We start from the raw sequence: 13,376 nt of genomic DNA on the forward strand, positions 1-13,376 counted from the left end.
TACATTTTTCAAACGGATAGTTCCTACAGAGCATGCAGAAGTGTCCCACCGTATAGCTACTTTCACTTGTTTTCCAGGTAATTTAGCCTATATGTCAATAATCTCGAGGTGTGAAACAAATTATTTTAGAACTTCGTGGAAATTATATGAGAATTGCAATGTTTTTGCATTTTCTCATTTTAATGAGGCTATAGGCTGCTACAGTCGCTCGTTCAACTGCTGTCGCATTATATCTATCCGTCAATAATCTCCAATGTCAATGTGTTCAAAATCACACGTGTTCCTGTACAAATGTCGGTAGTAAGCTAGTGGCTGTGCTTGACTATAAATTCCTTCCCACGTTTGTGTATACGGAGGAAAAAAATACGTGATAGATAAGAATCTGTAAACCAGGGAGACAGCTAACTAGAATTATAATCTTGTTAAGAAAATTACTGCATATTGACAGTCCGTCATTATCGGCTATGTAGACGATACGGCCCTGCTTTATTAACATAAAGATAGGCTACATGCGGAACTAGGCTACTGTAGGCTACATAAAGTTAGAGACTGGCTCGGTGACAAGTTGTCACTCCATATCGGGAATACTAAGATGTTTTGGTCCAGAATTAAACTAGGCCTAAATAATTCCACAGGATTCAAATTCAGTAAATGTCTCAGTGGATACTCAAATCTAGACCTTGATTCCAAATCAGGCCCGGGTTTTCTTTCCCCAGGTCATTAACTGCACAATTAGTGCTACTGATTGGCCAAATGTATTCACACCTGACTCCCGTTAACGGGAGGTTGCAAAACCAGCCATTGTTGAATCTCGTGGGCCATGATTTGAGTAGGCTAACGAGGACCAAAGCTATATTGACGATTTAACAGGGAAAAAATGGCACAAAAGGTTTTGTTAAAAAATAAATCACAGGACCCGTTTTTGAGAAGAGTCTGCAGGTTCACACTTGCCAATGCGCTTATTTGTGCAGCCGATAAAAGCATAATATGGGGGGAAAATATCTAAACGTGAAAATTCCCAATCTCGGTTTTGTAACTCGAATACTTTTGTAGGCTAATCCGTGCTCACGATTTGACGCCCTATGTAAAAAAAAAAAAAAAAAAAAAAAAACATCTCAACGTTGAAGTCCATAGCCTACCCTCGGTTTTGTAATTCGTAGTCTACATTTGGTTTTGCAATCCATGCCTACGATTTGACGAGTTGGGATGAGAACGTGTTGATTAAATAGCTAAACAGCTAACGCAGTTTGTGTCTAGTCAGTTAAATTAGTTGTGTCCAAACAAGAAACTGTCGTTGCTTAGTAACTTAATGAATTAAGCAGGACACATCGTGTAATCTATTAAAACATAATTTTTAAAGTTGTTGTGTTGTATTTCTTTCGTGAATTATTATAAGATATAGACACCGTTTCATAAAAGCGATATGGCACTCAACCCCGTGGTATATCCTCTCATGAACATTGGTACGTCTAACTGGTTTGCCAGAGTTCCCCGTTTCGAGTCGTGCCTAACATCACAGCATAACCGTGCCAATATTCGATAGGCTACCATGGGTTCTTGTCCATATAGCTTTAATAATTATGCCGTTTCCTAGAGTGTGTATTGTAGCTATGATTCTTCCATGTCTGACTTTCTTGCAATGAACCCTTTGTTTACAAATGGATTTTATATAGCAATATGAACTCACTCAAAAACCGTGCGCACAGATTGCAAAACTGAGTGTACGGGCTGGAAGCAAACCGAACACAGGTATTTAAAAATTGGGTGTCCAGATTGCCAAACCAAGCGTACGGACTGGCAAACCGAACGCACGGATTTCCAAAACTGATCGTACAGATTGCAAAACCAAGAGTACGGATTTCCACATTTAATTTTTATTTATTTATTTATTTATTTATTTATTATCACATAGGGTGTCTAGGGGGCTCAATAGCCAACTGAACTTACAAAACCAAGACTATGGATTTCCACGTTGAATTTTTCGCCCACGGTGCCTTGGGGGGCTTTGTAATAATCCAAAGCTTCTTTGATTATGCATGTTTCACGGTTTGATAGAGTTCCAAAAAACTGCAGACATCACAAAACAAGATTGTTAGGATATGCTTGAATTTGCCTGCTCTCACTCCTCTGGGCCTTTCATACTTTAACGTCGTGCAATGGCTCAAAGTGGAAGACAGAATGAATCGAATTAATTTATGCAAAGTACATAGGACAGTGGGCGGGTCCCAGCATAACTCAGGGACTATTTTGACCGAGTATGTATTAGATATTTGAATTTCACAAAAGGCAGCTCCACCGATGTTGTTCTGTTTAGATGCAGTAGTAACATGGATAAAGGGACTTTCCCTGCTGCTTACTTGTGGAATAAATTCCCCCAAACCATAAAAACAATTCAAAATTCAGGCAAATTCAAATTGGCTTTTGAAATGATGGCGGTATGGTACATCATGATGCCAGTCCATTCTACACTGCACTTTTAATCTAATATTTGTTATGTTTTAGGATCATAGTTGTTTCTCAGGTGTCTTTAAACCATTTTTATGTCAACTCCTGCTTCTTGTCCCCCCAGGAAGGATCACAATGGAAACAAGCCGCAAAGATTTCCTTTTGTTATGGGGTGCTGTTTGTAAAAGTTGTACACTGCGTAACCCTTCACAATTTTGCGTATTTGGCATTGCCAAGTGTAAAAAATATGCACTACAATTTTCAAATTTCACTTTTTTAAATATTTTGAGAAAAATTCATCTAAAACATTGTAATCGCTTCTCAAAGAGTAATGTTATGCATTAAAGTAAGACTGAAAAATTATATTATATGTAAATGTAAAATATAAGTGTACATGTAAATGTTAAAAGTAAAAACTAAATGTTTGTAAAATAGACTGTTTGGAAGATGTTTGGAAAAAGTGGTGACACCCTTATGTGTAACATCAGTTTTTTGTAAGGAGTAGGGTGGTCTCAACCACACCTATGCAAACAGCGTTAGCAGCACCGGAATCGGCAGTCTCCAAAAGGCTAGTCCAGGCAAACTAGCTGAAGTCCTTGAAGGAGTTTGTGCACCTGGGGAAATATCTGCAATTAATTTTTTTTTTTTTTTAAAACAACCTTTAAAATCATGTTCGTTTGTGTCCCCACTATTATATTTCATGGTAACCAGAAAGCTTAAGTTCACATAATTTTCCAAGGCCCAAACAAACAGTAACCGTGTTTCATTTCAGTAATGCAATTTGAGCATGCTATATTTCAAACAACATTCTGTTAAATGCAAAATATCATGCTCTTCTTTCTGTTATGGACCTAATTAAGCAATTAAGTGCACCAACTTATCAATGCATTTCACTTGTAGGCTATTTGTTCCTAGGAGCAGGTTACTGCCTGTTGAGTTTTTTGAAACATCAAGCAGTTGTTACTGTTGCTACAGTTGTGCATGTTATTTTTATTGTTTCCCCACTGCTGCACATGAGATCTATTAATAATTTAATAACTAATGTTTGTTTTAAACTCAGATTTCTTCAATTCTTTTCAGTTTTCTGAAATTTTCAACAACTTGGCTGTGACTGCTCCACAACTTCAGCCAATATTTCCCATGACAAACACCCAGCCTTAATTATACACTGTATTGTAAGGTAGAGGATACCATTTATTTATGCCAATCTTAAAATTTGGTCAAACCTTCAATGACCTGTATCATGCACTCCACACCATTCTTATTCTCACACTAATTAGGTCTTATGATAGGCATAGCCTAATAAAGTTATTTTGCAAATTAAGCCAATTTGGGTTTTTTTCATTCATTTGTTTTAGGCTATGGGCATCCTGCTCCCATGCCACCACTATGTCATATAAAAGACTTAACTGGCAGAGGCCCCAAAAGGCAAGGTAAAAGAAAAAAACTTCAGGCCTAAATCAGGGGTGCACAGGGGCCAGTTTTAGGATTGTGACTTCTCTTATTTATTTAATCAGCTCAATCATATCTTGATATGTGTATAAGCAACAGCTACAGCCTTATTCTTCAAGTGTAAAGATTTTAAAAACCTCAAGATTTTACCACTCTGAAATACAGGATTGAACCAGCGTAGTTCAGAGCTGTCAGAAAACTAAAACTAAGGTAACTGGTTGGAACAAAAACCAGTGCTCAGACTGCCCCTCCAGGACCAGAGTTGCACACCCCTGGCCTAAATGTCCAATGCTGATGACATTGGCTGTAATCATAATGCTTTATTGCAGCAGTGAAAAGGAGCTCCTAAAATCTTATTGGTTGTTTATAAGTAGGCCTACAGACAAACACACATCTGAAATTTTTTTACACCACACAAAGCATGTATTGGGCCTAAAGTTCACAGCGCTACTAACATGGCATCACTTTTTTCCACCACCACCTACCAAATCAAGACCTTTAATATTTAGTCTTAAGGCCGCCCTACCTACATTGTTAATGACCCGAGTCCCAAGTTGTGGCACTATCTGTACACATCATCACTACTAGACATCTACATTAGCCTACCCATGGTCTTTGTTCCACACAATTTCTTCCAAGGCAAGTGAAGTAGCCTACTTCTGAAAGCGTGTCACTGCTAGCAACTACTGTGTTGTGTATTTTTGTACATGTTTTGGTTCAAGCAGAAAGAATGGAACAGCCTACACCAGGCAGCCTCGCTATAATTAAGATGTAGGCCTACTGGTATTTTATTGAACGTTAACCAAATTCAATAAAACTAAAGTACAAGGTAGCCTACTCAATAGGCCTATGCTTTAAAAAAATGTTTCGATGCATGTAAAACATTGTGTTATAGGTTATAGGCTAGGGCTCTACTCGAATTTGATTATCTTATGTTAAATGTACCGCAGTGCACCGCGAACTGCTTTGCTCTGTCAGTGTCATCATGCTTAGGTTAAGTAAAATATAATGCCTACTTGAAATAATACATCGAACTTATTTATGTTTTCATTTGTCGATTTCAGTCGATTCAGCACAAAATAGGGTCCGAATCCGACTCAGTTTCCCCCTATTAACTTGGCGGAAATGCTTTAACCCTGGTCTTTCAAGCTCGTCTAGTTCGGCCAGTCGTACGGAAACCGCCTGTGCCTGACTCCCTGAGAAATCGGTGAACAAATTTCATTGGCTTAAACCGGAGGTACGGCCATGGGCTGATGCCTTTCTTCATGAATATTCAGCAACGCTTCGCTCTGCGAGAGTCTGTGTCGTATACTTGGCTTGACGAAGTTGCTGATAACAAGGAAAAAGGTGGAGTTCGTTGGGGATACGAGAAATCCATTCAGCGTCTACCCGAAACTGTAAGATATTTAGCTAGCTAGCAAGCAAGCTAACCAAAGTCATGTGGCACAGTGGATAGGCTAAAGCTAACTTGATAAGTGCCCGAGCGAACGCCGGTAGCTAAATTAAATGCTATGTACAATTCATTTGCAATCATACCGTTTTCGAAATTCCTGCATAAAGCTTAGTTACATTTGTCTCTTCTTGTGGAAGTATGGTTTAGGTAACTGGTTTCTTTGGTAGTGTTTCGACATGCCTTTTCAACGTATGTATTAAGCTTAATTTCACACCATTACAACACTGATCGGCCACACCCCTAATGCTATTCGGCGACCAGTGTTGCGTAAGTTATCTCCATTCTTTTGCATGCTGACTGCCTCGTTGGGTGCTTGGAAACACTACCGTACCCGAGAAACATACTAAATCGACTTGTTTTTTTATTTCAGATAACTGGAATCTGGTTGGACCTGATTTGAGACTGAGAGCTAAGGGGGGAGGGAAAAACGTCGATGGACAGGTTCTGGGAACGCCCTTCCTCATTAAACCACCTGCTTTATAAGGGAGGACGTGGGAACTTGAAGTCATAGGTAGTTTGCTCTCTTACCTTTGCAATATTAAGAAGAAACGTACGCTCAAGTGGTTGGCCCGTTGCATGGACATAACTTGAAAAGGAGAACTGAATAGCCCAGTAACGAGTTCTGCACAGCGACAAGCTTCATTACTTTGAAGTCAACTACAACGACTTTAGTAACTTTTTTCTTGGAACGCACAGAAAAAGGTTACTTGTTTTTTCTGCAAACTATTGGACGTGACACTGCAGTTGATTCGTTGTTTCCAGCACTTTTCATTAAGTTTGAGAGCTGAACGTTTCGATTGCATTCGTCAAAATGATGCAGAGTTGTGATTCCTACCGTCAGAAGAATTCCCTCTTCAATGCCATGAACCGCTTCATCGGCGCGGTTAATAATATGGACCAGACTGTAATGGTTCCCAGCCTTATAAGAGATGTGCCTCTGGACGAGGAAAAGGCGGTTAACGACATCCGGGCAACCAGCAACGGGCCAACCACCTACTTCTCCGATGGGGATATGTACAGCTACTACGTCCTGTTAAAGTCCATAAGGACCGACATCGAATGGGGAGTCCGGCAGGCCGAAGAAAGGAGGAAGGACAAACATGGCGTCGGCGCCCTGGAGAGTTCCAGAATCGACTCCGAAGAGAAAGAGGAAGACCTGGAGAAACTCTTTCGCTTCCACCTTAGCGGACTGCACACGGTTCTGTCCAAGCTGACAGGAAAGGCGAACACCCTCACCAACAGATACAAGCAAGAAATCGGTATCGGAGGATGGGGGTATTAAGGCTTTCCCTCTATTCACCAGCTAAGAAAATTTCCCTGATGGGAGTCGAACTTTACGCACCTAAGGAAGTTCGAGTTGAACGGAAGTGGTGTATATCTATTGGGGGATTACAGATTGAGCTGTATTAATCTAAAAAAGAAATGTAGCCTGTTCAATTTTGCTTTATGCATTGTTGTCACCTTAAAGTTAAGTATCCCCATTTGCACTATTTTTTACTGGTTGTATTATGATTGTTTTGCTGCCACATTGTGTGTGTACCACAAGAATTTATTTAAACAATTGTCTACCACTATTGTGTTTTCAGAGTTGAACCTTTCCGGTTGAGTAATATTGCACATATGTATGTAATACACACATACATGCATATGCTTTTTTAATGATGCTGGACTGGACTCAGCCTCTGTACAAGGGCTACCGCTGCATACTGACTGATGTACATCAAATGAGGTTACAGTGGTGTTATTATACCAATGATTTGAATGTCCTGAAAAAAATCTATGAACTGGAATCTTCTGATAATTCTGTCATTTCAATGTATTGAGTAATGATGGGTTCCATGAGATTTTATGGATGTTATTAATATGGTATAAATTACACAAGGGTTTACATGGTTTCTAGTATTAAACTATTGTACAAAAAATAAACTATTTATACATTTTCAATATTGTGTTTTACTTTGTTAAGCATGTATATTCCACTCAATGCTAATTTTATTACATTTATATTGCAATCAATTATATCACACTCTTATCCAGAGCCACTTAAGGGGAGAACATCAGTTTGTCAGGAATACCAAAGAGCAATATCACAAAGGCACAGAAGGATCTATAATCAATGTGTGGTTAACTGAACAAACCACCGATTGGTATTGCTAACAAAAGTAGATACCGCAATACAGCAAACCTTTACGTATCTATACTTACAATATCCTGAGAGGAAGTCTAAAAAGATAATCATCATAGAACAGGGGTCCTCAATCTTATCCAGAAAGGGCCGGTGTGCGTGCAGGCCTTTGTTCCAATCAAGCAATAACACACCTGATTCTACTAATCAGCCCCTTGGAATCTTTTGCTAAGCACCATGATGAGTAGAATCAGGTGTGTAAATGCCCAGTTGGAACAAAATCCTGCACCCACACCGGCCCTTTCTGGATAAGATTGAGCAAGCCTGTTATAGAGGGTCAGGGGAGAATGATGCAGTCTGAAGAGGTGCGTATTCAGTCTGCCTTGGAAGATGGGTAGAATTTCTGTTGTCCTGACAAGAGTGAGAAGTTCATTCCAGCACCGGGGGCCAGAACAGAGAAGTGACCAGGAAGTATAGGCAGAGAGTGGTGAAGGAGTGTTTAGTTAGGTTTTTAGGTGAAATTGATCTGCAACAGATTTGAATTCACAAATGTGCATTGAAATCAAGGACAAAGGTGATCTGAGAATTTATTTTGCAGATGTTTTGAATTCCATGTCTTCTTAACTTCCACAGGCATGATCACTCTATTGAAAGAATGTAGTCATACCACAATCCAGCAAGTTGAGGTAATCTTGCCTCATACAATAATCTTGAGAATGAACCACAGTTTACTGTGGGTTAGACTTTCAGATCAATGATATTCTCTGGGTGCCATTAAAATGAAATTTTCCATTTGAACAGCTTATGCACTTATTGAAACCGCACCTTAATTCCACTTTTGTTTTGCCCATGTGGCCATATTCAAATAGGATTCATATGCTAGTCTGAGAGATGCAGTTTGTGGGGGTTGCTGCTGTATGGCTAGGAAAGTCAGTTTGGAAATGATACTCTATGCTGCAGCTAATTCTGGAACAAAAATCTTCCTCACTCTTTAGCTAAAGCCTTTGTAAGGGAATTTCAGATATTCCTATTATGGGTGTGTTGTTGCTCCAACCATTTTGTTAATAACAGTCAAGCAACAAATGCCAGATCACCATTCCATCTCTATTAGTCATAATGGACCAGGAATGCCATGATCTCACAGCTGTAGCTGGAGCACCAGTGGAAACATCCAATACCCACAGCTAGTTCCACTAACCAGCAGCATGCCTCTGGATAGTTTTGAGCCTGGGTGCGACAAACAGCACAAACACATGAGAATAAACATGTAGTCTAAGCAGATGATGGTGTAAACTGATCTAGAGGGAGGCCTCTTGGTAACATAAAAATGAGTTTAATTAACCTATCAAACTATCAATAATTAAAATAAATTATAAAATGTTATCATAAAAATTGCATTTTGTTAGATACATTGGACCGGTATGTTGTAAATGCTGACAAACTGGAAGTGTGAGATCCCAACTTTCTTTTGTACAGTAAAGTAAACTAGGTCATATCACACAGAGGGAGGGCAGTGATGGCTCAGGGTCACAGATTACTGAGACATTTCTAAAACTAATCACAGGCCTACTGCAGTACACTACAATGAATGCACATATATACATATATATGTACATATGTATTCATATATAACTAAAAAGTGTATGCATACTAAATACGAAAGTGCATACTATATGGGTGGCACGGTGGTGCAGTGGGTAGCACTGTCACATCACAGCAAGAAGGTTGTGGGTTTGAATCTCGGCTTCACGTGTCTGCATGTTTTCCCTGTCTCTGACGTATGGCTACTCTGGTTACCTACCATAGGTATGAGTGTGTGCCCTGCGATAGATTGGTGGCCTGTCCAGGGTGTATTCCTGTCTCTTGCTCAATGCTTGTTGGGATAGGCTCCAGCACCCCCCGTGACCCTGCCCAGGATAAGTGGGTGTAGATAATGGATGGATGGATCATTTGCAGATGCAATGTCACATTTTCGGAGGCTGCTCCTTAGGCCAATAATGCATTGCATGCTTGTTCAAAACATGTTCTGTTTCAACCCCTGCTTCTACTTTGCCTGGTATGTTCTTTTCAGAAATGAAAACATGGAGAGCTACACTACATGGCCAAAGGTGTGTGGACACCTGACATTCAACATCTCATCCAAAATTATCGGCATTAATATGGAGTTGGTCCACCCTTTGCAGCTATAACAACCTCCACTCGTCTGGGAAGGCTTTATACTAGATGTTGGAGCATTGCAGCAGGGATTTGTTTCCATTCAGCCAGAAGAGCATTACTGAGGTCGGGCAATGATTGGGCGATTAGGCCTGGCTCGCAGTTGGCCGTCAAACTGATTCCAAAGGTGTTGGATGAGGTTGAAGTCAGGGCTCTCTGCAGCTCGGGCAAGTTCTTCCACACCGTTCTCAACAAAACCGTTTCTATATGGACCTCGCTGTGTACTCGGGGGCACTGTCATGTTGAAACAGGGAAGAGCCTTCCCCAAACTGTCGGGGAAGCACAGAATCATCTAGAATGTGATTGTATGCTGTAACATTAAGATTTTCCTTCACTGGAACTAAGGGACCTAGCCCAAACCATGAAGAACAGCCCTAGACTAAGGGGTGTCTGGATACTTTTGGTCATATAGTGCATTTGTTCTGCACAACTAACACCATGGCCGCATCACTGCTGCATCCAACTCAGCAGAGGATAAACATGAGCAGTTCAGGAAACTTTCAAACTTGCAGTTTGCAAAATCTTGATTTTTCAAACTATTTCTTCTATGTTATTCTGCATAAACCTGCCTTTATTCACACCTTGATAATCAGGGTTAATTATTCAAGTAAACATGACGTGGGTTGTAAAATTTCTGTCATGTTTTCAGGGGGACTGTCCACGAGCAGTGTTTGGCACGCAATTTCCTGTTGTCAGCCTGTGCAATTTATCTGAAGTATTTTAGAAGTAGTGAGACATTCACCAGACATTCCAAAAATGTCCAGTCATTGATTAATATTGAATATTTATTTGGAACCAGTCAAATTTCTTACTATTAAGGAAAAGCAGCACACATAATGTAACATTAGATAAAGGGAAACTAGAGTAACCTAGATGAAACCCACAGGGACATGGGAGAACATACTAATTCCACACAGAAAGCAACTTTGTTTATATAGCTTTTTAATATTATAGTGAGTAGATGTGGCATGTCGAGTGTAATGCAATTGGTCAAACTTTCCAGGAGATGCCTTTAAAATGTTTTTTAATTTATTCAAAATGGTGGAAAATCTAGCTGACACACCTTTCATTCAAAGCAGCATAGTTGTTTGTTGTGAGGAGAGACATTGACTTTCTGATCCAGAGAATGTATCAGATTTCTGATTGGTTTCATGTCTCTAGGCCAAACGTGTCAGGAATTATGCCTTTTCAAAGTCTGTATTTTCAATTGAACGCTATAGCGTGACCACGTGTCCAATTGGCACCACATTCGCTCCTTCTGTAATGCACACAACCTTTGACCACTGTACAAAGTTTCGAAAAAAGTTATCAGACACACTTGCCAGAAATGAGCAAAACATCAGAAGATATTATAGTAATTCTTACAAATACAATATGTTTTCCAGCACTTCATGCTTGGACTCCAAATAACTCCTACAAAAACAATAAGGTTTCAGCATTTCGTATTCGGTCCCCTAATAAAGATACATTTAAAAAGATATAGTTGGTGGGGACTATGAAACTTAAACATGTCCATAATCCGAGTAGTCTCCTGGAAACAGCTACTCAACATTTCGGCATTTGGAGAGATGGAGAGATGTGCCTTTATTGCGTTTTTCTGTGTAGTATTCCTTCCATATGTCCCTCGGCGCGCACTGTAGGAACTCATCGTAGACCGTTAGCTAGTAGGTAGCTACTCCACATGATGAATTTGTCTAACTATCAAAACACTGACATTAAACCGTGATTTACATTACAATGGAAAATAAAGACATTGGTCAACCCAGTAATGGTAGCAGTCGCTGCACATCCTTTAACTCTGATTCTGACGACTATCGATGTGTAAGTACAAAATGAGAAAGTTGCTTAGCAGTCTATCCTAGCTTAACTAACATTAGCTAGCTAAATTAGCTATTTTGGTTGCCAGTTAGCTAGCTTATCTAGTCTAACGTTAGCTGGCTGAGTAACGTAGAGCAACTTAATTCAAAATTGACAGTACTTAAAAAAACAAAACAAAACCAGAACAGCTAACTAGTTAGCTGTGTAACTAGCCAGCTCCGTTAGTCTAACAGTCAGTGTTGTCAATTAGCTAACTAACTAGTAAACTGTAATTTTGAAAAATTGTTGACAACGTTAGTGTGCTAACGTTAACGTTAGATTAATTAAAGGTACGGTGACGAAACCTGAACGTAGGCTAGCAGTTTTTTTTAGCTAACCTCAGCGGTGACTGCGTTACTGGAATCTTACTGGCTAGTTCCTTCCTGTTTTTTGTTTGCAGTGCTGCTTGTTTCCATTTAAACAGATATGGTTCCTATCGTTAGGCTGCTGTAGCTTATTTGTTCCCTAACGAATCAGATAGTCTTGGCAGGTATGCATGTTTACAGTGCTAGCTAGATGGTTCTGTGGAGATCTAAGTGTGTATAGACTACCCAACGTCAGCTCGAATAACGGTTTTAGACTAGACTATCGCCTGTCAGAACTTCTCGCTTACGTTAGCTAGCTAACGTTAATGACAATGTTGCCAGGTACAGATATCTGTGTTGACTTCCTTCGCATGCTGATTACCACTGACACCGTGGAAATAACGTCAGACTAGCTAGCCAAATTAGTTGGACTACAGAACTTGCAACTGAGTGTGCATTATGTCTAAGTTAGCAACATCCTTTCGATGATAAATCATTGCTGTCGTACTAGTCTTTCTTGATCATGTGTTCCAGTCAGTATATGGCGTGTTTGAACTGTTTACAGATACCAAACCAACAATAACGAACGCAGCTATTTATGTAGCTCCATTTAGCCAACTTGCGTTATTTTCCATAGGTCTAGTCTAATATAAAACTGATTTGACATATTTTAGCAAGTTAATTAAAAAATGTATGCCTTGAAAGTTTTAAGAAACTTCTTGGCACTCCATGTGAAAACGACCCTTCATTGTTTACTTTTTGTATTTAACCAGGCTGGAACCTGTGGGGTATTTCACAAAGCAGGATTATTGAGTTAGTGGAATAACTGCATTGAATAAAACCTGGAACCCTCCCAAATCTGGAACATGGACCAGGTGTTCTAGGATTTACTCAGTGAAAATTTCCAGGTCGCTCAGTAATCCTGCTTCTGAAATACCCCCCTGAGTTTAGTATCTGATAGACTAAAATAATACTGATATTTTTGTCATCGTGACTACTGGTACCTGACTTGACCTGACATTATCTTTGAACATTAACCCTGATGTAAATTTTCCCCATACCTTGCATACTGAAAGGGAGATAGAAAGCTAATGCTGCTACAGGTTACAGCTTGGTCTGCTGGCATGCCAAATACCTATACAGCACCAAGAGTTTGGTGCTTTTCAGAGCTCCCTACAGAAATAACCACAATGACCACAGACTTTCAGCCCTTAAGAACATTAACATCTGTAGTACACAGAATTCACAAATAAATTAACACGTCCACGCAATAAAGCCATTAAACTTGGGTTATTTTGGTTATCTCCTGATTTTTTACTGCCAATTACATCATCAAAATGCAATAATTCTCCCCATTGGAATTTTAGCTGCATCTGCCAGATACAACATCTGATCAAAGTTGTTAGATCAAAGTAGCCAATTGCAAGACACTCACAGGCAAAACTTTGTAGTTGCCATCTTGGTTTTGCATGGAAGCTAGCTTGCTTGCTAACTAATAATTGCAAAAAAATCTCAAATGTTGTTT

The 13,376-nt window shown here is 39.6% G+C and overlaps 2 protein-coding genes across 2 annotated transcripts in view; both read left to right on the forward strand.

Annotated features, from left to right (window-relative positions):
• Nucleotides 1-5,147: 5,147 nt before the first annotated feature.
• On the forward strand, nt 5,148-7,294 carry mid1ip1b (MID1 interacting protein 1b). Its single transcript, XM_035407981.1, has 2 exons — nt 5,148-5,294; nt 5,721-7,294. The coding sequence occupies exon 2, from the start codon at nt 6,162-6,164 to the stop codon at nt 6,630-6,632; it is 471 nt and encodes a 156-aa protein (XP_035263872.1). The 5' UTR covers nt 5,148-5,294; nt 5,721-6,161; the 3' UTR covers nt 6,633-7,294.
• Nucleotides 7,295-11,320: 4,026 nt separating this feature from the next.
• The window catches only part of si:dkey-100n23.5, a 152,671-nt gene continuing 150,615 nt past the window's right edge, over nt 11,321-13,376 (forward strand). Inside the window, exon 1 of the mRNA XM_035408512.1 lies at nt 11,321-11,510. Coding sequence (XP_035264403.1) covers nt 11,427-11,510 — 84 coding nt within the window. The 5' untranslated portion in view covers nt 11,321-11,426. The remainder of the gene's footprint in view (nt 11,511-13,376) is intronic.

This window comes from Anguilla anguilla, chromosome 3, assembly GCF_013347855.1.
Source record: "Anguilla anguilla isolate fAngAng1 chromosome 3, fAngAng1.pri, whole genome shotgun sequence".
Taxonomy (NCBI): Eukaryota; Metazoa; Chordata; class Actinopteri; order Anguilliformes; family Anguillidae; genus Anguilla; species Anguilla anguilla.